The 27,759-nt window shown below is 36.9% G+C and overlaps 1 protein-coding gene across 1 annotated transcript; it reads right to left on the bottom strand.

Moving 5' to 3' along the window:
* Window positions 1-27,075, bottom strand: LOC117334654 (apical endosomal glycoprotein-like). The gene is made up of 4 exons (XM_033894401.1): window positions 26,988-27,075; window positions 23,328-23,558; window positions 583-705; window positions 1-176 (listed from the first exon to the last, which is right to left on the bottom strand). The coding sequence occupies exons 1-4, from the start codon at window positions 27,034-27,036 to the stop codon at window positions 10-12; spliced, it is 570 nt and encodes a 189-aa protein (XP_033750292.1). The 5' UTR covers window positions 27,037-27,075; the 3' UTR covers window positions 1-9.
* Between the last annotated feature and the right edge of the window lie 684 nt (window positions 27,076-27,759).

The raw sequence follows: 27,759 nt of genomic DNA, 5'->3' as shown, positions 1-27,759 counted from the left end.
TTGATAGCATTAACGAATACAAATACATTTCCTTATGTAAGATAAAGTTACCTTGAATGGAGTCTGACTGTAAACAGCCAATATCGCCTTCTTCCATTTAGTCCCGTGGTTACCAGCCAGTTTCCATAGCGATGTTTCCCCGCCATTGGTGTCCAATAGAACTTCCAGATTGGCACCTGAATATGCATTTTTTAATAGAATGTTCCGATTTCAAGCACATTCGTGATAAATACTTTCGAGTCCCGGATATGAAAACCCTTTTCCAGTTCCGTGGATTCGAAAACAATATTTAGCTACTTGAAAGAAATCGATCTATTTTATAGACTTTGATGTCTTTTACGTTACTGTCTTTGACGTTCTATTTATATAACAAAGTTCACATAATCTATTCGTACATATACATATTTTACCATTTTTAACCAACTTTTTTATCATAATGATCTAAATATACAATACGGATGCTTTTAAAAATGACAAATTTGATCTGATTTTAACTTTAAAAATAAAACATGTTAGTATATTGTTTGGCTCTAAATGACCCTAGTTGTCGATGGGCCGTAAAACATAAACAAACAAACAAACCTGAATATGCCATTCCGTACCAGAACTGTATACACACAGCCCCACCGCTGATCATGGTCGTGTTGATGGAGGAACTGGCACCAGTACGTTTACCAAGCATGTATGGGTATAGGAATGGTCCTCCTATAAACATTGTTTATAACTATCAAATAGTTCTTGTTTAAAGATACAATCTGATTCGTGTATATGCTATTATTTTGAAACAACAAAAAGATATTGTGTATAGTTAAAAACGTTTATCTAGACAAGCTTCAGTTGGGGCATTCCGTACCACAAATTATCTAACTATGACTAGTACCGTAGTATCTGTAAATGATTACACAATACCTTATATAACCTTACACGTACAAATGTAAAACAATGATACATTATTTATAATGACGTGATTACCAACGTACAAAGTCGATCTTAAAGTTATGGTTCCTGGTATCTTAAAGTGCATGGCCAAAATTCTTATTGCGCGCGAAAGCCAAACTTATACATGTAAAATAGTAATGAATATCCTTTCGCTAAACAGATGTAGGCAACGGCGTTTTGTGTACATTGGTTTACGATTAGAACTTAATATATTTTTATATCGAAAAATATAGTTTGTGTACATGGACACTCCATGACTTGTTGACTTTAAGAGAAACGTTAATATTAATTATATGTACTTATTTTAAATAAAACAACAACGTGATCGTTAATAACGGTAAATCTCAGATAAATGATCAGGTAAAATCATACGATTATATTCTTAATTCAATTTAAATTCGAATTCCAAATTGTTATGCTATAGCGTGTTATATATTGTATGTTAACTAGTACTCGATATGATAAACATTGTGTGTTTTAACATTTATACAAAAAATTATACTCATATTGCATGGATGTTTGAATAAATCGTTTTAGCTAAATATATCTTTATTTGTTCATTAACGATTAGGTAGTACCAACCGTAATCTGTGTATATACATTTGTATGTAGCAACCTTATTTAACCCATGTGAGGAAAAGGTCGAATTCAAGTACCTATTTCAGGGACGAATTTCATCAACGTTCCTTAATTTAGAGAGAATCCTGAACGTATTTTGTTCTACATGTAAATCAAATCATTACATAATTCAAGGAAAGTTCCTGGAGTGATATTTAGATTTTAGGTGAACTTAAATTCTGTAATGCTTTCCTATGGGAAAACAGGAATTTCCATATGTTATACAAGATCATACTGATATATATTGGTATGTGATTATAGCAAGTCACCCTATTGGCTTGTATCAGATTTGTATGTCAGCGATTTATTCCATAGATTCCTTGAGGTACATTGTATATTTCATTTCTTCAACATTATATCATGGTAACTTCTAGGACGACCGAAACTTAAGTTATCACTTAAAGAATAAAATAGTTGCTATTACTGTTATGAATTTCAAAATTTTCTGAGACTGAATTAACTTACCATCGTGAAGAGAATCAATGCCTATGGTAGGTAGTGTAGAATATATTTTCCACTGTAAAAGAGGATAACTGGGATGACTAAAGCTACAGTAACCATGGTTGAAGTCACAACTCTGGTTCATCAGTGTCACCCCGACGTCAGAACAGCTATTGTTAGACAGAACCTGGAATTCAGCTGATCTTGTGGGGACCGACCTAGCCTGCGTAATGTTTAATGTTGGTATTATAAACCCTGTAAGGAGAAACGAACAAACTATGAAACAGATACTCAGAACTTCAATATTAAATATTATCTGATAACAAGCGACAGAGAAGTAATTCCAGGATATCAACACAAACACCGTACTCCAGGATATCAACACACAAACACGGTACTCCAGGATATCAACACACAAACACGGTACTCCAGGATATCAACATACAAACACGGTACTCCAGGATATCAACACACAAACACCGTACTCCAGGATATCAACACACAAACACGGTACTCCAGGATATCAACACACAAACACGGTACTCCAGGATATCAACATACAAACACGGTACTCCAGGATATCAACATACAAACACCGTACTCCAGGATATCAACACACAAACACGGTACTCCAGGATATCAACACAAACACGGTACTCCAGGATATCAACATAAAGACACGGTACCCCAGGATATCAACACACAAACACGGTACTCCAGGATATCAACACACAAACACGGTACTCCAGGATATCAACACACAAACACGGTATTCCAGGATATCGACACACAAACACGGTACTCCAGGATATCAACACACAAACACGGTACTCTAGGATATCAACACACACACGGTACTCTAGGATATCAACACACAAACACGGTACTCCAGGATATCAACACACAAACACGGTACTCCAGGATATCAACACACAAACACGGTACTCTAGGATATCAACACACAAACACGGTACTCTAGGATATCAACACACAAACACGGTACTCCAGGATATCAACACACAAACACGGTACTCTAGGATATCAACACACACACGGTACTCTAGGATATCAACACACAAACACGGTACTCCAGGATATCAACACACAAACACGGTACTCCAGGATATCAACACACAAACACGGTACTCCAGGATATCAACACACAAACACGGTACTCCAGGATATCAACACACAAACACGGTACTCCAGAATATCAACACACAAACACAATACTCCAGGATATCAACACACAAACACGGTACTCTAGGATATCAACACACAAACACGGTACTCTAGGATATCAACACACAAACACGGTACCCCAGGATATCAACACACAAACACGGTACTCCAGAATATCAACATACAAACACGGTACTCCAGGATATCAACACACAAACACGGTACTCCAGGATATCAACACACAAACACGGTACTCCAGGATATCAACATACAAACACGGTACTCCAGGATATCAACACACAAACACGGTACTCCAGGATATCAACACACAAACACGGTACTCCAGGATATCAACACACAAACACGATACTCCAGGATATCAACACACAAACACGGTACTCTAGGATATCAACACACAAACACGGTACTCTAGAATATCAACACACAAACACGGTACCCCAGGATATCAACACACAAACACGGTACTCCAGAATATCAACATACAAACACGGTACTCCAGGATATCAACACACAAACACGGTACTCCAGGATATCAACACACAAACACGGTACTCCAGGATATCAACACACAAACACGGTACTCCAGGATATCAACACACAAACACGGTACTCCAGGATATCAACACACAAACACGGTACTCTAGGATATCAACACACACACGGTACTCTAGGATATCAACACACAAACACGGTACCCCAGGATATCAACACACAAACACGGTACTCCAGAATATCAACATACAAACACGGTACTCCAGGATATCAACACACAAACACGGTACTCCAGGATATCAACACACAAACACGGTACTCCAGGATATCAACACACAAACATGGTACTCTAGGATATCAACACACAAACACGGTACTCCAGGATATCAACACACAAACACGGTACTCCAGGATATCAACACACAAACACGGTACTCTAGGATAGCAACACACAAACACGGTACTCTAGGATATCAACACACAAACACGGTACCCCAGGATATCAACACACAAACACGGTACTCCAGAATATCAACATACAAACACGGTACTCCAGGATATCAACACACAAACACGGTACTCCAGGATATCAACACACAAACACGGTACTCCAGGATATCAACACACAAACACGGTACTCCAGGATATCAACATACAAACACGGTACTCCAGGATATCAACATACAAACACCGTACTCCAGGATATCAACACACAAACACGGTACTCCAGGATATCAACATACAAACACCGTACTCCAGGATATCAACACATAAACACGGTACCCAAGGATATCAACACACAAACCCGGTACCCAAGGATATCAACACACAAACACGGTACTCCAGGATATCAACACACAAACACAGTACTCAAGGATATCAAAACACAAACACGGTACCCCAGGATATCAACACACAAACACGGTACTCCAGGATATCAACACACAAACACGGTACCCCAGGATATCAACACACAAACACCGTACTCTAGGATATCAATACACAAACACGGTACTCTAGGATATCAACACACAAACACGGTACTCCAGGATATCAACACAAACACGGTACCCCAGGATATCAACACACAAACACGGTACTCAATGATATCAACACACAAACACGGTACCCCAGGATATCAACACACAAACACGGTACTCCAGGATATCAACACACAAACACGGTACTCCAGGATATCAACACACAAATACGGTACTCCAGGATATCAACACACAAACACGGTACTCCAGGATATCAACACAAACACGGTACTCTAGGATATCAACACACAAACACGGTACTCTAGGATATCAACACACAGACACGATACCCCAGGATATCAACATACAAACACGGTACTCCAGGATATCAACACACAAACACGGTACTCCAGGATATCAACACACAAACACGGTAACCCAGGATATCAACACACAAACACGGTACTCCAGAATATCAACATACAAACACGGTACTCCAGGATATCAACACACAAACACGGTACTCCAGGATATCAACACACAAACACGGTACCCCAGGATATCAACACACAAACACGGTACTCCAGGATATCAACACACAAACACGGTACTCCAGGATATCAACACACAAACACGGTACCCCAGGATATCAACACACAAACACGGTACTCCAGGATATCAACACACAAACACGGTACTCCAGGATATCAACACACAAACACGGTACTCCAGGATATCAACACACAAACACGGTACTCCAGGATATCAACACACAAACACGGTACTCCAGGATATCAACACACAAACACGGTACTCTAGGATATCAACACACACACGGTACTCTAGGATATCAACACACAAACACGGTACCCCAGGATATCAACACACAAACACGGTACTCCAGAATATCAACATACAAACACGGTACTCCAGGATATCAACACACAAACACGGTACTCCAGGATATCAACACACAAACACGGTACTCCAGGATATCAACACACAAACACGGTACTCCAGGATATCAACACACAAACACGGTACTCCAGGATATCAACACACAAACACGGTACTCCAGGATATCAACACACAAACACGATACCCCAGAATATCAACATACAAACACGGTACTCCAGGATATCAACACACAAACACGGTACTCCAGGATATCAACACACAAACACGGTACTCTAGGATATCAACACACAAACACGGTACTCCAGGATATCAACACAAACACGGTACCCCAGGATATCAACACACAAACACCGTACTCCAGGATATCAACACACAAACACGGTACTCCAGGATATCAACACAAACACGGTACCCCAGGATATCAACACACAAACACGGTACTCAATGATATCAAAACACAAACACGGTACCCCAGGATATCAACACACAAACACGGTACTCAATGATATCAAAACACAAACACGGTACCCCAGGATATCAACACACAAACACGGTACTCCAGGATATCAACACACAAACACGGTACTCCAGGATATCAACACACAAATACGGTACTCCAGGATATCAACACACAAACACGGTACTCTAGGATATCAACACACACACGGTACTCTAGGATATCAACACACAAACACGGTACTCTAGGATATCAACACACAGACACGGTACCCCAGGATATCAACACACAAACACAGTACTCCAGGATATCAACACACAAACACGGTACCCCGGGATATCAACACACAGACACGGTACTCCAGGATATCAACACACAAACACGATACCTCAGGATATCAACATACAAGCATGGTACTCCAGGATATCAACACAAAAACACGGTACTCCAGGATATCAACACACAAACACGGTACTCCAGGATATCAAAACACAAATACGGTACTCCAGGATATCAACACACAGACACGGTACTCCAGGATATCAACACACAAATACGGTACCCCAGGATATCAACACACAGACACGGTACTCCAGGATATCAACACACAAATACGGTACTCCAGGATATCAACACACAAATACGGTACTCCAGGATATCAACACACAAACACGATACCCAGGATATCAACACACAAACACGGTACTCCAGGATATCAACACACAAACACGATACCCAGGATGTCAACACACAAACCCGGTACCCAAGGATATCAACACACAAACACGATACCTCAGGATATCAACATACAAGCATGGTACTCCAGGATATCAACACACAATCACGGTACCCCAGGATATCAACACACAAACACGGTACTCCAGGATATCAACACACAATCACGGTACCCCAGGATATCAACACACAAACACGGTACTCCAGGATATCAACACACAAACACGGTACTCCAGGATATCAACACACAATCACGGTACCCCAGGATATCAACATACAAACACGGTACTCCAGGATATCAACATACAAGCATGGTACCCCAGGATATCAACATACAAGCATGGTACCCCAGGATATCAACATACAAGCATGGTACCCCAGTATATCAGAACACAAATACGAAAATCCAACCGAACACAAATGTAATAATCCACGATGTTAACAGATCTTAATAAAAACTTAACGAAATAAAATTATACAAGACAACCCTCACAGAAAAATAAATACCTCTGCCTGGATTGTTATAAATGTACTTTTACTGGTGTGAGATTTTCTGATTATCCCCACAAAGACTTGTCGTCTGTCAATCAAAAATATCTTTTCGATGTCTGTCAAAAATTCGAAAAATCGAAAACATCACCATGACAACGTTTTCCAGATTTGCCGGTGGTCATCGTTTGCGTAATTGGACGAGAGGGATGTCATAATGACATATCGATTAATATGTGGCTGAATCGTATGAAATAGACCTTTTATGGTTGTAAAATACACACGGAGGTGAGATAATGAAAACGAATTAATGAAAGCTGACTACTCGTGATGTTCGATATGCGGTGGGTCCCAAATCAAAAATATACACAAAAATGGTTCAGTCACTGTCCCCTTCACAGTCGTTTAAATGAAACGTAAGCCTCGAGTTTCACTTTACCAGGTACAGTGGTAGGTCGGTGTTACTCTATGAACAAAACACACACTTCCTAACCATTCCAATTGTTCTGATTGCGAATTTACATATTCTGAACCCAATATATATAATTCCATTTTTAACACTTGCCTCGTATCAGTAAACCCGTAAAGAAATTTCGTGTAAATCTTGACTCATGTGAAATACACACATTGCTTGTCACTCCAGCTTGGTTTACGAAATTTTTATTGAAAATCATGATGTCTTGATTGAACAAATCTTAGGGTGAACTTTTAACATCACTATAAATGGTTAGCTATACCTAAGCCCAGAAAAGTACCGATAATTAAATCTGAGAGTGATTAACATTCAGCTGTGACGTTGGACTTCACAGTGTTTGCTTTGAATATCTGTGCATAGTCATTTAAATAAGTGTTCTATTTTAAAAAACACACACACACACACACACACACACACACACACACACACACTCACACAAACACGGTGGTTGTCATACTAAAATATATATATATATATATATATTACCATAGACATTAGTCGTTTAGATAAGATAGATAATAAGCTTTCCTCCACTACGAAATGCATTTTGTCTCGTAGTGATTTGGCTCACAGTATACGATGATACTTGATACGCTGGGAAAATTTCAATGTGAAGTTATTGCATAAATACACTCCGCGATGAGTGATGATTGTTCTCATGTTTATCTTGAAAAGTCTTTTTTACAATTTAAATATTAACTTACTCGAGTTAGATAAACTCTTTAAACAACCGTCAGTTGTTGGGGAAACCTCTATTTATTACACTACAGGCGCGTTGCCAGGCGTACGCCAGTACGCCCGGACTTTCACGTCATTTTTTTCAGAATAACATTTTTTTTCATTAGATAATTCTCAAGCACATCTTATTTTGATAATATGATATGAAAATGTTGAAATTCCTGTAGATGGTTTCCCATCAAATCCTTCATTAACCTGTAATTAATGTAGGCCTATTCACCGGCGTCTAGATTGTTTGACGCTGTATCCGAACGTCTCCATGTGTCTAGAGGATTCTACATGTATCCGTCTGTTACGTCTTCAGCATCTTGCGTCGGCTAAAGACATACGAGGACTGATTGATATGGTATGGGGCCGATATTGAAGGAGACACTCAGGGATGTTGTTTTGAAGTCCCACTATTCTCTTACTATACAGGGCCGTGTAGTCAAGGACTGGTCTCATTTGGTTAGTTTATATTGACGAGGTAGCACTCTAAAGTAAATAAGACAAGAGGTTTTCGCAAAATGGACAAAATCGGTGAAAGAACAGTGGTGCAATATTTGCATAGAAATGGTTTAGCATCTAAGGATTTCCATAATGATATGCAAGCAACACTAGGGAAAGATGCTCCTTCATATGCTTCAGTGAAAAGGTGGGTGGCGCAATTTAAGCGCGGCCGACAGAGCCACGAGGATAGCCTGTCAATGTTGCAACCCCAGAAATGGTCAATAATGTTCATGATATTGTTATGACTGACAGACGAGTCACAGAAAGATATATAGCCAGTATAATTGATATTTCACACAGAGGAGTAGATTCCATTCTGACCAAGGATCTTGCAATGAGAAAGCTTTCAGCCCGAATGGTACCAAGCCTTCTGACAGTTGATTAGAAGCACACCAGGCGCATATCGCCGCGTGCTAATGTTATCCTTTTCTAGAAGGATCCTGTCAACTTTGTTAAGAGATTTGTCGGTATGGATGACACATTGGTCAAACAAAGAGGCCAAACAACAGTCGAAACAATGGAAACACCCTGGCTCTCCCCCGCCAAAGACGGCAAAGACTGTTTTATCAGCTGGTAAGGTTATGGCCTCGGTTTTCCGGGATACGAATGATATTCTGCTTATATAGTACTCCAAAAGGGACAAGCAATCAATGGCACATATAACGTTCACTTCTGAAGCAGTAACGGGAAAACATTAAATTTAAGCGGCGCGAAATGCTCATTAAAGGTGTGTTGTTCAATGCTCCTGTTCACAAGTCTGTTATTGCCATGGCTGCCATTGACGATTGTGGTTTTAAATTGATTGAGCATCCGCCTTATTCACCTGATGTCGCTCCATCAGTTTTTTTTTTATCTATTTCTTTCTGAATAGCCAGGAAAAGGAGTTCTATAAAGGTGGCATTGAGGCCCTTAAACACTGTTGGAAAAAGTGTACAGATACTGAAGGGGATTTCGTTGAAAAATAATACAATATGAAGCTTGCAACATATCAATAAGCCCTCGTACGCGAGATCAACTATGGACGGAGAACGAATGCCTCTCTGAAATTATTACATGTGCGTTTCGATTTTGTAGATTTAGACACACTGAAATTTTTCCTTTTCTCCCATACAACATTCGGAAATCTAAATATTAACATGGAAAAGACAAAGTACAATGACGTCACGTCGACAATTCAATCACGTCTTGTCAACGTTTCCTTGCATTGGTGTAACGTCAATATTAGATACATAATAGGGTACATATGTTAATAGGTAAGAGAAAAATAATCATTCACCCCCATAGAAGTGAGACAGAAGAATCACAACCCTCGGTGTAAGATAATTAAGCTGCCAAACACTTGGCAAGCCTCATGTTTGGCAACTTAAGACTCTTCCTCTCGGGTTGAGATTCGCCTGTCTCAACCTCATGGGGGTGAAAAGATTCTATTAATCTCACCTATGTTGAAACAAGCTACAACAATTGCATTTCGTCACATTAACAATTCCATGACGTCTTGTCGACAATTCAATCACGTCATGCCAAGATTGTCGTAACATCCATATCAGATACATAAGAGGGTAACAAGGGATGGATAAAACTAATCATTCACCTCCATGGAAGTTGGACCGGGGAACAACAGCCCTCGGGGTAAGATACTTCAGGTGCCAAACACGAGACTTGCCTTAATAATCTTCCCCTCGGGTTGATATTCCCTTGACTCGTACCCAAGGGATTGAAAGATTCTTATTTCCCCGTGGGGATGGATGATTGTTGATCTATTCTTGTCATGACGTCATACAATTGCTTTGAATTTGGAATTTCCATTGTGAAATATGGATTTCTAATACAGATGATCTGGTGACAACACACTTGTCTTTTATCTATCCTCGATAAAAAGGTCAGGGTCACCACCCTGACAACGTGGGTTTTCCTCAAGTACTCCAGTTTCTTCCCACAATAAGACCTCTCGTGGTTCATGGAATGTTAGTATAATGACAGGTTCAAGCTTTGTTATCCTGTATCAACCAGATTAAACACTGTGATCTAACATATGTTGGTTGGAAACTACATTTGCATCATGGATTAAACAGTAAAACAATTATTCTGTGCTTTGCTACTCTTTTCTTTTTTTTTTTAATTTTCCCCCAAAAATGTTTGTTAATTAAATGATATTTAATGATACATTTCTGGAACAGGATTCTGTATCCTCTATACCAGACTTAGTACATGAGTATTGTTATAATAATAATGTTTGAATGTAATGACATTACAGTTCATAAACTAGCCTTAAAATCTTCAAGATGCTACACCTTCGACAGAGTGTAATAAATTGTTATTATTTTGACAATAAATGACATTTAGTCGATATATATATGCCTATTTAAGACCTACAAATAAGAAAAATGTATAACGTCAAAAATTGTCGAAATGAAGCCGAGAAGATTCGAACTTTTGAACATTATAATCTACTTTGCATACACTTGACCTTGATCGCAGTGCATTCTGGGAAGAGCTTTACATACAGAAGAAAACAAATATGGTGGACTTATTTTTATTAAGCTGGAACAACCATGTATATTGCCTGTTGCCTAACTCAACTACAACTTTTAATTGCGAGGTTTTACTGCAAATAGCAAATACAAACGAAATAGACATTTCAATATTATCCGTTGCGAAAAATCACGACCCTGTGTCTGTTGTCGCACACGAACCGAAACGCTTTCCTAGCGTTATCCCCTTCGGCCCCATTTCGCTGGATTGATACAGGTGTGATTTATCAACAAGTTTAAGCTGGTGAACTATAACAAGTGAATCTGCAATCATTACATATCACAAAAGAAATCCTAACCATTGATTCAATCTCATCATATGCTTAGAGTTTTCAGTAAAGATGACAAAAGACCGAACACTACGAGTGTACATGTATGTGTGTACGTTACACACTTGCCTCCCCAACAAAAACTCAACTGTGTAATTTCTATTCCATTGTCGTTTACAACTCCATCGGTCCTTGCAGTCTCCGATTGAAATCATTCCCTTTCTTAGTTCTCTTTTCATAATCTGATTTATGCTTCCTTCTTTCTGGAGATGTTAGGCTAACACATGTTGCCTTCCTCGCCTCGCCATGTGGTTCCTACTTTCTGTTTTCAGCACATGCGCAATCAGTATTTCATTCAATATTGAGGCGGAGCGAAATGGAATTTCTTCGGGACGCAATTAATTATTATTATTATTTTTTTTTTTATTTTATAGATAAATAATAAGATGAAACTTTTCGGGGGTGGTAATAATGTCAAGTGTGTAACTTTTATTCGTGAAGAAAAATACATATGAGTCTATTCGTGTTTTTAATTGATGAAAAATACTATCTGTCGAAGGTGCAGCACCTTTAAAATAAATCAACATTTTTCCAGTAATTATCAGGTTCATTTTTGAAAAAGTTTAAATCATTATCACACCATATTCTCTAGTAAGTTATTCTATACATTTACAGTATGTAGTAAAACAACATTTTTTTCTTTTCATAAGTGAACACTGTTGTGGATGTATTTTCAGAGAAAACGTTATACAAATGTATTAACTTAGAAACTTGTTTGTTTGCCAGTAACCGTTAATACTAAAGAATCCTAACAAATACTTAGATACTTTGGGATAAAGAACTAATATAATTAGATCAGGCTTTGTTTATCAAAGATAACGTAACGGAGACAACGTGGACGTCTGGAGATTAGGAAGACTTATTTGTTTGTAAACATTTAATTTAATTTACAATACTATGCCTATTGAGAATATGATTTGGCTTTTGACCAACATTGTGGGGAAGATAACCCATAATTGCAAGCACTATTTGAAAGGAATTGGGATGCAAAAATTTGTAAGTTGCCGCCAAAAGTTGAAAATGTGCTTGTCTTAGAACAACTGGCGAATGTCACTCTCACACTGCCGTAGAAGAGGGATGCAAGAATTATGGGTAATATTCAGAACTGTGATAAATATTCCCCACAATGAATACAATTTACGCCAATGCTTTCAAGAATATTGAATGTCGAATTATCTTTCTTAGGAACATCACTAATCTGTACCATATTATAATACACTGCCCTATGTCTCATCGTATCGTTATAAATGTTATTGCGGTGAATATGATGATTGAGTAGTTATCGAGTTCTAGAACATACCACAATTTCAATAATTAAACAACTCGTTAATTGGTGATATAAATAACGATGTAATAAGTTAAACATTTTGTCTAAGTCAGTAAGATTTATATTCCTTCATTTTAGAGTCTCTAGATATTACAGAATAACATTTTTTATGATTATCATTACTGTAAATCACTTATATTTTGCGTGGATTTTTTTTCTCGTTTTAATAATCGAGGAGAGTAAGTCGCGAATTCAAATTCTTCGCGATTATTTGTACGAAAACAACACCTATGGATGGCGACCAAGTTGTCGGTTGCCGATAGAGAAATCTTGTAACATCCATGACTAGCTCATCATTTGTGAATTAAAAGACATTTCTTGATCAGCGCTCGCAAAATAATTTATTCGCGAATATATCTGATGGAGAAAGTTAGCGAAATGATTTATTCGCGAAAACTAAGTGATGTATTGTATATATAACATGTTCATATCATGGAACCAATTCGAAATGGTATAGCTCGACAACAAAGTTTATGGTCTTTTGTCATTTATTTACATATAAAACTACATGTACATTGTTTGTATTTTAAAACCTTACCTGGAAGAGACAGTCTTCCAATTATATATCATAGAGAGCTATAATGAGTATATATCAAATGTGGTTAAGGTAGGATATAAACATCATTAATTTGTATTATGTCCTTAATGTTGATGATGAATAAAAAGTCGGTGTATTTATTGTAAGTGTAGCACATTGTATTCATTTATACATACCCAAATGTAATAGTTTGTTGTCATATATAGGTTTACTGCGTTCATGGCTCATGAAACATTAACATTAATATATAATCACATTTGCTAATCATGTCATAGCCACATACAAACATGAATTACCTACTTTGTCCTCTAGTACTATCATTTTAACACTCAATGAAACTCAGTAGCAGATCCTGAAGAAAACATCCAGATCAAAGTGATAAAAATAATTATCAAATACTAACCACTAACATATGGTATATTCTTTACTATGAATAGAGCTAAGAAAGAATGAAAGGAAAAGAAAGAAAGAAAGAAAGAAAGAAAGAAAGAAAGAATAAACAACTAGATACTGTACTTACATAAACAGATCCAAATCCACACTAGCTTCATTGCAACCGTTTCGTCAAAGCGTCATTCGAGTTTTAAATGATTATCAGTTGTATTGATACGATACTCTATCATCCAATGTTCATGTGTTGTCTCCTTTAGAGACGACTTCACTACTATGGTGAACGTCCTAGCCCAAACAACTGATACTTTTGTGATAAGACTGCCTTATATACTGACGAAAAATCCTACAGTTATACATAGCATAAGTATCTCTCCCTGATAACTCATGGGACACGCTTATACCTGTGATTTAATGAGAGAATGTTATCTCATATTACTATCGGAATGAATACATCATGTTACGTTCAAAAGAGTTAAGTCCTTTAAACAAAAAACAAACAAAAACTTGAGAAGTTGTGACTTGTTATCTGGTATACGTCAATTATGACTGTCGGTACTTCTTGGCGTGTGAAAGTATCATCATTTTAGATTCAGTCAGACAAAATACAGAAACTTACAATAATATAAAATCTATGACACTCGTTACGATTACTTCATTTTACACCGCCATAGGCTTAGTAAAGGAACAGCTTTTAGACTCATTTTATAAACTTTCATGCGAAAGTAAAACTAAGTTCCTCTATAGTTCGGTCTCTATTGTATAGATATTGAGGTAAAATGAAGATAAGCATATATACATGTACCTGTATCTTGAATATATATACTTCTCTAGATATGACAGACAAAGAAAATCCTTTTGAATAGTGATATATTGTAAATGGGAGTTACATTTGAAGCCGGACATCAAAATGTAATGGTGTTAATGATACCATCATGACGAGTACAGTGATTATAGTTCTACTAATATAAATAGTCATTTACAACGTTTTCTTTCTGACTAAAATATATCCATGACCCATTATAATTAACCCATCTGGGACATGAGGGTATGTATTCAACAGCTTCTCAACTAAACAGAAGTATCAGGATACTGCCATCGGTGGTATATTTTAATTCATGACATCTAGTCCGCCACTGTATAAGTTAACTTACACTATGAATTCATGTTTTCTAGTCCGCCACTGTACAACTAACACTATAAATTCATGTTTTCTAGTCCGCCATTGTACAACTAACACTATAAATTAATGTTTTCTAGTCCGCCATTGTATAGCTCACACTATAAATTCATGTCATCTAGTCCGCCATTGTACAGCTAACACTATAAATTCATGTTTTCTAGTCCGCTACTGTACAGATAACACTATAGATTCATGTTTTCTAGTCCGCCACTATACAACTAACACTATAAATTCATGTTTTCTAGTCCGCCACTGTACAACTAACACTATAAATTCATGTTTTCTAGTCCGCCATTGTACAGCTAACACTATAAATTCATGTTTTCTAGTCCGCCATTGTACAGCTCACACTATAAATTCATGTTTTCTAGTCCGCCACTGTACAACTAACACTATAAATTCATGTTTTCTAGTCCGCCATTGTACAGCTAACACTATAAATTTATATTTTCTAGTCCTCCACTGTACAACTAACACTATAAATTCATGTTTTCTAGTCCGCCATTGTACAGCTAACACTATAAATTCATGTTTTCTAGTCCACCACTGTACAGCTAACACTATAAATTCATGTTTTCTAGTCCGCCATTGTATAGCTCACACTATAAATTCATGTCATCTAGTCCGCCATTGTACAGCTAACACTATAAATTCATGTTTTCTAGTCCGCCACTGTACAGCTAACATTATAAATTCATGTTTTCTAGTCCGCCATTGTACAACTAACACTATAAATTCATGTTTTCTAGTCCGCCACTGTACAGCTAACATTATAAATTCATGTTTTCTAGTCCGCCATTGTACAACTAACACTATAAATTCATGTTTTCTAGTCCGCCACAATACAGTTAGTTAATACCATAAATTCATGTTTTCTAGTCCGCCACTGTACAGCTAACATTATAAATTCATGTTTTCTAGTCCGCCACTGTACAACTAACACCATAAATTCGTGTTTCCTAGTTCACCACTGTACAACTAACACTATAAATTCGTGTTTCCTAGTTCACCACTGTACCACTAACACTATAAATTCGTGTTTCCTAGTTCACCACTGTTCAGCTAACACTATAAATTCGTGTTTCCTAGTTCACCACTGTTCAGCTAACACTATAAATTCGTTTCCTAGTCCACCACTGTACAACTAACACTATAAATTCGTTTACTAGTTCACCACTGTTCAGCTAACACTATAAATTCGTTTCCTAGTCCACCACTGTACAACTAACACTATAAATTCGTGTTTCCTAGTTCACCACTGTACAACTAACACTATAAATTCGTTTCCTAGTCCACCACTGTACAACTAACACTATAAATTCGTGTTTCCTAGTCCACCACTGTTCAGCTACAGGATGTAACACTATAAATTCATGTTTCAATCCTATTGGTGAGCCACTAGTTCACTAGTTATATGACCACCAATTGAATTGACAAAACGGACCGGATGATTAACGTAACATCTCTGGAGGATGCATTTTATATTTATTATTTTATTACTAGGCTTAGCATGTCATAATTTTATTTCAAGCTAAAATATCGTTAGAGTTGTGTCCCTTCAACCATCTGAATATCTGTGAACTAGCTTATGATGAAAAACAAACACGAACATACATTGTAATACCATTTTCTATCAAAGTTTATTTTACTCCACAAATAGAGCAAACATACAGGTGTTATTCTCCTATTTTAGGTTACTTCAGCTCAATGAAATAACGCAAGTATTAATATACATACAAGTATTAGAGTATTAGAGTTAAGACACGTGTTGAATGTATAACATGTATTGCTTGTGTGTAATAATAAAAATACGTGGAAAGAGATGACGAGGTGAAAAGGACAATTACACTTTTGAATAAATAAGATTTCCCCAATTGATCAAGTATATCATTATGCTACTAAGTATATTGAACCAAGCCCGTCTCCTCTATTGTATTTACAATGGCCATGCTCTATTATTGAACACATATCCTCATTTAAATGCACACATAATGAATGAAATGTATTACTATATAATAGTTGATAAATGATTCAAACAAAAAGTTACAATTTATAAATACGTTGAGATGAGCAATTTCTTCGATTATAAGAATCATGGATTATGTTATTTAATATTAACAATGTGTGTTTATAAGTTTATGATTTATAGTGGGAAACACTTATAAAAATGAAGGGAGTATTTACAATCTTTCAGGCTAGACTCCCACTGATTATATCGACAACACCTACAGCATGATGATGTCGTGTTAATAGGACTGGGTATCACATACACCATTCATAATAAATATACTGTAAACGTGGACATTTACGCGAGGGGGGAATTTTCGCTTATTACACTTTCGATCGCGTAAATTTCCCCCACGCGTGTTATTTTGATATCAATTTGTATAATCTCGAGCTACAAACGAAGGTGGATCGATCACGAAAATTGCCCCTACGCGTATAGTTTACATATCGAAATCGCGAAACTAACCCCCCCCCCCCCCCCCCCCCCCCCCCCCCCGCGAAAATAACCACGTTTACAGTATAGAAGAATCATGACTGTATATAAACCATAATATGATCGAAAAGCAATTTATATAATTTTTAATTTACATAAAATAACTCACTGAAATTATAAACAAAATTAACAACTTATTTCACACAAACACTCCCTTCATGATTTTAATTGAAATATTAGTACAGACTATATTAGTCCAGGGACGTATATGATGGCTATGCTTGTGTGACACATATTGTTCAAAATAATATTACACTTTGGGAAAAATTGTAATTCTTTGTGCAAAATCAATTTAATATGATTTCAACATTGGAAAAAAAACATACAAACCGTAAAGAAATGTAATAATACACACACAAAAAATATCTACAATCAGAATTCCTAAACTTAATAATCTTCCATGACATATTAACACATTACATACACACATACTCAGCTTGTCTCTTAACGATTCTTTAATATTATGACCGTTGTGTTTTCATTCCCCTCATTTTAAGATGTTCGGGAATATGTTCGTCACTGATATAAGACTTACACTGTAGAGATTTATTTCTTTTCGTTGACCGAACTTTTTTTATAACAACGATGGCCGCCAGGACAACAGCACAACCTCCAATCACGGATCCGACGATTATGCCAGTTTTATGAGTATCCGAGAACGACCCTTCGTTTTGTGCGTCTTTGTTACCGACACCACCAAAGGGAGTGGTCCTAGGAGCATGCAAAATATGGTGTACTGAGTGACCGGAAGTACCACGTGGTGACATCTGGGTAGGAACAGAAGATTTAGTCGCAGACGTAGACGACTTTGAATTATTGGTTGACGTTGTATTAGATACTTGTGTTGTATTAAATTCCGATGTTGTAATTAATTCAAATCTTTGGGTGGTTAAACGTTGGGTTGTCGATTCCACCGATGGTAATGAAGATGTCGTCTTATTTGTTATTTTGGGCGATGATTTAGATACATGCTTTGTTGTTGGCTTCGATGACGTTTTCTGAGATACTGTTGTTTTATCAATGGTTACTTCTACATTACCAGATACTGTCGTTGTTACTGTTGTTCTTGTTGATTCATCGTGCGTTCTTTTTGTTGTTACAGTCTTTGCTGTTTCATTGGAAGTTGGTGTCGCGGGCTGTTTTGGTATTTGTGTAGTTGTCGGTGTAGTGGTTGGTGTGGATGTTGGTGTGGTGGTTGGTGTAGTGGTTGGCATAGTTGTTAGTGTTGTGGTTGGTGTGGATATTGGTTTAGTGGTTGGTATGGTAGATGATGTAGTTGTTGGTGTGGTTGGTGTAGTTATTGGTTTAGTGGTTGGTCTGGTGGTCGGTGTGGTGTTTGGTGTGGTTGTTGGTTTCATGGTTGGTTTAGTGGTTGGTGTAGTGGTTGGTATGGTAGTCAGTGTGGTTGTTGGTGTGGTGGTTGGTATAGTGGTTGGTGTAGTGGTTGGTGTAGTGGTTGGTGTAGTTGGTGTAGTGTGGGTGGTTGTGTGTCAGTTGTTGTGTGGTGGTGGTGTGTTGGTGTGTGTGTTGTGTGTGGTTGTTGTGGTGATTTGTTTGTGATGGTGTTGTTGGTGTGGGTTGTGTTGGTTGTGTGTTTGTTGGTGTATTTGTTGGTGGTGGTGTTGTGGTTTTCGGTTGTTGGTGGTGTGTTTTGTCGGTGTGTGGTCGGTGTAGTGGTGGTGTGGTGGTGGTGTGTGGTGGTTTGTGTTGTGGTGGTGTGTGGTTGGTGTTGGTGTTGTTGTTGGTGTGGTGGTCGGTGTGGTGGTGGTGTGGTGGTCGGTGTTGTGGTCGGTGTGTGTGGTGTGGTGTGGTGTGGTGGTGTGGGTGTTGGTGTGGTGGTGGGTTTTGTGGGTGTGTGTGTTGGGTGTGGTTGGTGTGTTGGGTGTGGTTTGTGTGGTGGGTGGGTGTGTGTTGGTGTGGTGGTGTGTGGGTTGTGTGTGTGGTGTGGTGGTTGGTGTGGTGTAGTTGTTGGTGTGGTGGTTGGTGTAGTGGTTGGTGTGGTGGTCAGTGTGGTGGTTGGTGTAGTGGTCGGTGTGGTGGTCGGTGTAGTGGTCGGTGTGGTGGTCGGTGTTGTGGTCGGTGTGGTGGTCGGTGTGGTGGTCGGTGTGGTGGTCGGTGTAGTGGTCGGTGTGGTGGTTGGTGTGGTGGTCGGTGTTGTGGTCGGTGTAGTGGTTGGTGTAGTTGTTGGTGTGGTGGTCGGTGTGGTGGTTGGTGTGGTGGTTGGTGTAGTTGTTGGTGTGGTGGTCGGTGTGGTGGTTGGTGTAGTGGTTGGTGTGGTGGTCGGTGTTGTGGTCGGTGTGGTGGTCGGTGTGGTGGTTGGTGTGGTGGTTGGTGTAGTTGTTGGTGTGGTGGTCGGTGTGGTGGTCGGTGTTGTGGTTGGTGTGGTGGTCGGTGTGGTGGTCGGTGTAGTGGTTGGTGTGGTGGTCGGTGTGGTGGTCGGTGTAGATGTTGGTGTGGTGGTCGGTGTGGTGGTTGGTGTGGTGGTCGGTGTGGTGGTCGGTGTGGTGGTGGGTGTGGTGGTTGGTTTAGTTGTTGGTGTAGTGGTTTCTGTGGTGGTTGGTGTGGTGGTCGGTGTAGTGGTCGGTGTGGTGGTCGGTGTAGATGGATATCTCCATATTTTAATATCGTCCATGCCTAATTTTGAATTAAATCCGGTCCTTACACTGTTGAACCGAATCTGGAAAAAAAAAATCAATTCATACAAATTTGAATAGCTAAATTATACTTGAAACATTTCTGCTCTAATACTTTTAATAATTGTTACACATATACAATAAATTGAAAATGAATTAATTCACTCTCTTTAATAGCTAATAAGACAACCGTGTCAGTTTGGAATGTATCTATATCTAGAAGATTATTATTTATGAAAAAGCAAGCGGTTAATTAAGAGATCCTGAATCCCTTAATATGTCAATATGTGTTTATCCCAATCTAATCACTAATGCAGAGTTTAAAAAGTTTGTTTACAAATTTTGATTGTACCTGCTTAACTGGTGATGTTTTTTTTTCTATAAAAGTGACTACGTAAGTTAAAATGGGATTTGAGATACATTCTTCACGCGTTAATTGACAAGGGTGTTCTGATATTTGTTTTCAAATAAGTAATAAACTTTCCGGGTGTATTCATAGTATTAAGTATGTATTGCAAACGTACGTAGCTAAGTTTAATCTTTTTTAAGCGTTTTTAGCGAAGGAAGCATTGCGCTAAATTATGAATGTGCTAATATCACTTTCTATATACTATTTATATAGCCGATATGGTTGGTACGCCATACAAACTGCGTTAATCTGTTAAGATTTAGAAATGCGCCAAAATCCGAGTTTTAAAAAAGGTAAAATAACAAGTGTTAGTTTAATATGGTATTCTTTAACTCGAGTAAGCTGATTTTGAAAGTTTAAAAACGACACAAGTTTTACAGTGTAATTTTTACTTTTAAGAATTAAATAGCGAAAATGAAAAAAGAACGCATTCGACAAACGCGGGTAAATGAGTCGGGAACAGCAGAATTGTGACCTGATTTGAATACACATGTTTGTTGACATACTCAAACAAGGTAGAGTTATATTAGCAGATGTAAAAGTGTCATTAGTTTATATTTAAAATAACGTTTAGATATTGTATTATTCTCAAACGTATTTAGTCAGGAACAACTAAACGACAAACCCTGCTAGTTAGATAGACGTCTTCCGCATCATGACTGCCAAAACCCTTGGTCTGAGATATTTCTTTGAGATGAACATGTTAAAATATTGGACCTCTGTATACACTAGTGACGGAATACATTCTGCGATACAGATATGGCTTCCATCGGTCGCTTTTTCTCCCGATAACATTTTGAAAGAAATTTCGATCTTTCTCCAAGTCAAAGACATGTTTTTTGCTTAGCTCTGATGCAGTAAAGCCATCAACGTAATAATTTGAATTTACTATATTTCACTACAAATCGGAGGCAATACACGATACACTGTACTTTGTGTCTAGAACTCATATAAATATTGTTGGCGATACACAAACCATAACAAATTCTTTTTCTTTATAAGTCTTCACTGATATCCTGTATAAGATTCTATTTAGTTTTTACCTTGAATTGAGTCTGACTGTTAACAGCCAATATCGCCTTCCTCCATTTAGTCCCTTGGCTACCAGTCAGTGTCCATAGCGATGTTTCCCCGCCATTGGTGTCCAATAGAACTTCCAGATTGGCACCTGAATATGCCATTCCGTACCAGAACTGTATACACACGGCCCCACCGCTGATCGTGGTCGTGTTGACGGAGGAACTGGCACCATTATGTTTACCAAGCATATTTGGGTATAGGAATGATCCTGTAAATATTGTTTATATATATCAATTATAGTTCTTGTTTAAAGATACAATCTGATTCGTGTATATGCTATTATTTTGAAATAACGAAATATATTGTGTATAGTTAAAAACGTTCATCTAGACAAGCTTCAGTTGGGGCATTCCGAACCACAAATTATTTGACTATAACAACAACAGTACTGTAGTATCTGTAAATGATTACACAATACCTTATATAACCTTACACGTGATACAATGATACAGGATTTATAATGACATGATTACCAACGGACAAAGTCGATCTTAAATTTATGGTTCCTGCTAAAGCACATTGTCAAAATATTTCATGCGTTAGGTTGCCAAATTAACACACGTGAAAAAAGTAATGAATAACTTCTTTTCGATAATCCGATGCAGACAACGCCATTATGCAAACCTCCGTGTATGTTTCAGTAATACAATAACTTCACAGATTTTCTAATAAAAAACCAACTTGTGTGCTGGATATTATATGACTTATTGACAACTATAAGACAACCCATACTTTATAGTTTGTGTTATTTTAATACTGTTATCAAATTTCATTAATAAAAACCACAAAATAATGACGACATAAATGATAAATATTAAAATTTTCATTCATACTGATATGTCTACGTTTTTATGTTTGTGTCGGATTTCCATATCAGGACAATAAACTTGTTTTCTGTATATCCTGTAAAGATTGATTCATAACTTTCACATCGATCTCGCATACAAAACAAAAAATAAATCGCTAGCGTCTGTAGTATAGTCTTATGAAAGTATGTCTTACTAAGAGATATTTCAGACTGAAAACTCTCAGTCACACTATCACCCAATCAAACTTGCAGTTCTAACTAGAAATTGGTGACAAGACATGACATACAAAAAGATTACTGTAAAAACATAAAATAAGTGACCACCAAACGTGTACGATATACGCACTAGGTATTTCATTAACAATTTGGTATACAATCATTGGAGTTAATTGTAAAGGAAATTAACAACGAACACAAAATCAGTAATAACTTCACTTTAAGTGCTTTGTTATAAAAAATAACTACAATGACAATTTCGCAATGTTCAAGCTATTTATGATGTTCCTTATTACTCCATAATGCACGATTTTCTGTACGCTATTACATATAAACAATGATGAGAGATGTTTTGTTTCATTGCAATATTTGTAATGCATACATATATACAATGATTAAACTAACTTACCATCGTGAAGAGAATCGACGCCTATGGTGCGTGGTCCAGTATATCGTTTCCACTGTATATGAGGGTAACTGGGATAACTAAAGCTACAGTAACCATGGTTGAAGTCACAACTCTGGTTCATCAGTGTCACACCGACGTCAGAACAGCTATTGTTAGACAGAACCTCGACATCAGCTGACCTTGTGGGGACCGATCTAGCCTCGGTGTGGTGAAAAGCTGACATTATGGATACTGAAAAAGATGTACTTGGTCATATACATAGTGTTTTATTTTGTGTTTTAAAGTGTTTCTTAAAGAGAACTTATTTGTACTTTTAACACTCAGAAACATTACCTATATTCACTGACTTACATACATAATCATTTTTCCGTGTAATGTTTTATATCTATGTATACATGTACATATTTTATCTACTTTCAAATACAAAATCAGTTTCAATAACTGTACATAACAAGTCATTCTTGTTAGTGTTCACAATGCATTTCATAAAAATCCATCAAATCTACTGTTAAGTTGTAGCAACGGATTTGTTATCAACAGGAGAAATCTTAAACCTAAGTGAACATGTGTTTTGCCCTTTTTAGATAATTATTGAAAACGGAAGTTCAATTAGAGCCAAGCAAGACGAAGGGGCGTTTTCTGATGAATATTCATTATACATGTATCCTTTAACATTTCCCGAGCTCTTTCGTGGATCATACCGCGAAAATTATATTGTATTATCTAAATTTAGAAGACATGTTGTTTATGAATAAGTATATTTAGATACTGTATCTGTGGTAATATTTGCGGGGATTTATTATCGCTTTATTCTTTGTCATTTATTTAAACGTATTTGAAAAAAGGCCATGTTGCGTGAAATTTAATACCCACGAACTAACTTCATCTGGGACACCAGCGAAATATCAGTCCCGTGATTTTTAACAGCTATACAGTATGAATCCTAATGTGCTGTATGTTGTTATGTATGTTTATATTAACTACAATTTCTACTACTTTTACACACAGGAGGCTGTTACCCTTTCAAGATGGCTCATAGATATGACTTACTACTTCTTGGTTTTCTATGACATTCCCTCGGCTATGTTCGGAGAGGAACAAAATGCAAATCATTGCAGTACTAGTAATAAGTACGAACTTAAAAACTATTAACTTTATTTTACAACAACGGCGAAACAATTATTCAAACAAACTGATATTAAACCAGAGACATAAATAGATGTATGTACGTCTCTGATTAAACACTCCTGTTAGAATCGCGCGAGGGATCTTGCTGTGGGGAAGACCACGTGGTCGGGCATGTGACACCAATACCTTTTCACGCCCGAACGGGGTCGAAACACGGCCTCCTATAGGTAAAAGGTATGTGCATTACCTCTGTACCACCCGAAAAACCAATGTGAACTATCTACCAGCTCACTGGATGACAATGCAAATGTACCACAGTAATCATGACCTTATCACCACGATTGTTTGATACTGTGATGTCACCTATGGTCACTATAGACGTGTAGATGCCATTCATACGTACATGTATGGCCGAGTGTGGTAACGTACATGTACCACGCATACATGATAAGATAATAAGGATCACGCCATGTCGGGGTCGTCAAGTTGTGCCATATAACTATACGATAATGCATTTATCGTTTTCACACTTTCGCTATACACGTTTGTACTGTTCTGAGTGTGTGCTAATTATCGTCTTGTACCATGTAACACCGTGAACAATGCAATGACGTTTTAATGTAAATTGACCTTAGGTTTCATGTAAATAGTAAATCAAGTGATATCTATCCAGATTAAAAATCACTATTCTGTTGCAATTAAACAGAATAATTTGAAAAATTGTTGATATAGATCATGGCTATCCATGGGTCTTGATTTTGACATTTAATTTTAAGATACCTGTTAATTTCGGCAAAACATACGTAAAAAGCATGTTTCAGGAGAACAAATAAACCTCATGTGGTCAGTCATATTGCTCAAAATAACCATGCAGTTATAGTCATAAGTGTCTATAGTAGGTAGTGCGAGCGTTTGTTGGACAAGGTGTTACAAACGTCGATTCTGTTTTGACCTTGAAATGCAAACGGCGGCTGTGAATTATATTGCACAAATACGACATATTTCAATTCCTAAAAATACCCATATTAGATACTATTAATACATCTGGGCACAGTAAGAGGAATGTTTTCGAGACAAATAGTCAAATAGTGGAGTTTGGGCCTATTGTCAGAAATCTAAATATTTTACCTCAAACACTGCTGTTGAACTATTTTCCTAAAGACGAACTACTTGCTATGATCAGAGTTCCTTATAGTGACTGATAACAGCGTCTTTGAAGATTGAAATGCCTCCTTTATGTCATATTTGTGCAATATAATTCACAGCTGCCATTTGCATTTCAGGGTCAAAAGAGAATCGACGTTTATGCTTTGATAAAGTAAAAACTGGTCAAACAAGATCTATAAAACATATTATACACTATACATTTTACATGATATAATTTACACTATACACTAACACTATATGCTATACACAACACACTACATACAATACGCTATATTGCTATAAACTTTAGTTGATAGATCAAATTATCAGTTGACAGTTTTAACGCTTCCATTTTCAATTGTTTTTATTGTACCCTGTTTAAGTATTTTTGTTATTTTACCATTCCCTATTTCGTTCCCCTTTCTTCTTTTTCAGCAATAATGTTGAAGTCGATGAATATGTTGTATTTGTGTATTTTCATTCGAATTGTTATTATAAAATGTGTCACCTATCTATAAGATAAGTATCCAAGGTCCGGAAAGAAGGCCAAAGTCATACAAAGATATGATTACATACTAGTGAAAACATCCTGTGACCTACCTAAGCAGATGTTTCTTAAAACCGTGAGAAGAGTAGGTTAGATTAATGTTCAATCGGAATACTTGTTAATAGTATCATTTTTCGTTTCGTTTTACCACAGAATCGTTTTACAGTATTGTTAATAAAGCATTGATTTTGGATTCGTGATTTGTGGTTGATGATATAATTTAAAAACAACAAATTATATCAATGTAACCAATATAGGTATTTTTAAAGGAAGAGACACTTTAAAAGTATACACTTAACAGTCTTGACTTTGAAGTAGTGTGAGGTCATTTCAATTCAGATATGAAATCAGAACATACGAAAATAAGAAACAATATTATTCAAATCTCATGTATAATATTTTGAAGATTTGATTAACTAATTCATAATTAATAAATCTAATATAGCATTATAAATGCAAAATTACGATCTTGATTCATAAAACTATTTTAATGTAAGATATAGAATATTATTATATTGGCTTGATATAATTAATATATAATTTAAACAATTTAAAGTTTTTTAACATTTTTAAAGACCAAATTAGGAGACACACTGGTGTGACTACCGAATTGCACTTACAGAATGTGGAACTTGATAGGTCTTCTCCCCTAATATGCCGATATAATAATTACTTTAGCGATAATAAGGAAAACTGTGTGCGTAAAATTCAGTTCAATATTCTTTTAAAATTAAAATGATTAGTATTACTCTAATATTTTAAACTATCAACAATATAAGCCATGCATTCATTATAACAAAACCAAAGGAGAACACCGAAAATATGCAGAAGCATCTTACCTAAATATATAAAGTAGAAAAATATCCATCTGGAATAAAGATTTGCCATTCCGTGAGTAATTAAAAGCTGGCGTGATATCACTGTACGATGTTACAGACTGCAATACATCGAGTAGCCGTTTATCTTATCTACTACAGATATGCTCTGGTAATTTGCCCGATTTACCTTTATCAAATCTGAACTACCGATGCATGTTTAATGTAAACATACGTATAACACTTATACATAGGAAGGGTAGAATGCATGGCCAACCCTTTTATATCAACTTGGGATGCATATTCAAATCATTGGAAATACAACGCACGTGTGTGCAGTCGTACCATGGCGGACCCTGTTATAAAGGAAAATACGACGCAAGTGTGTCCAGTCGTTAATAAACGGTTTTTTTTTCTTTCTATTTCTTTAAAATGAATCCGTTATATTAGCTTTGAAAATAATGAAATAAGCTCCTATGCGATAATTTTGTTATGGCATTGATGGTCAAAAAATGTTCATGCATCATTCTAGATAATAAACACAAGCTCCCTAGGGGCTAACGTGTATATCCGAGATGTGAATTCATTAAGGAAAACTAAACAGGCGTGCACTTTCTCTTATCTTGTGTCAGTTACAGATATCCTACACATCTATATGTTTCAATATAGTCCTGAAATGCTCTTGCGATAAATCTTTATCATTTGGGGTATTTAAATCTATCTTCGATAGTGTCCAAACTCTAATACTACAAGTTACATTTGGTGAGAGTTCCGGCTATCGTTATTTCCATGACGT

The sequence above is a fragment of the Pecten maximus genome, chromosome 9 (genome assembly GCF_902652985.1).
Source record: "Pecten maximus chromosome 9, xPecMax1.1, whole genome shotgun sequence".
NCBI classification, from domain to species: domain Eukaryota; kingdom Metazoa; phylum Mollusca; class Bivalvia; order Pectinida; family Pectinidae; genus Pecten; species Pecten maximus.
The sequence above is the reverse complement of the archived record's forward strand: the minus strand, read 5'-3'. Positions and strand labels throughout refer to the sequence as shown.

Coding starts and splice junctions, on each gene's coding strand:
- LOC117334654 (XM_033894401.1), bottom strand. CDS start 27,036: ATGGCAAATCTTTATTCCAGATGGATATTTTTCTACTTTATATATTTA. Junction 23,559..26,987: donor TTTCTACTTTATATATTTAG/GTAAGATGCTTC, acceptor CATCTTTTTCAG/TATCCATAATGTCAGCTTTT. Junction 706..23,327: donor CGTCGATTCTCTTCACGATG/GTAAGTTAGTTT, acceptor CAATGTTTATAG/GAGGACCATTCCTATACCCA.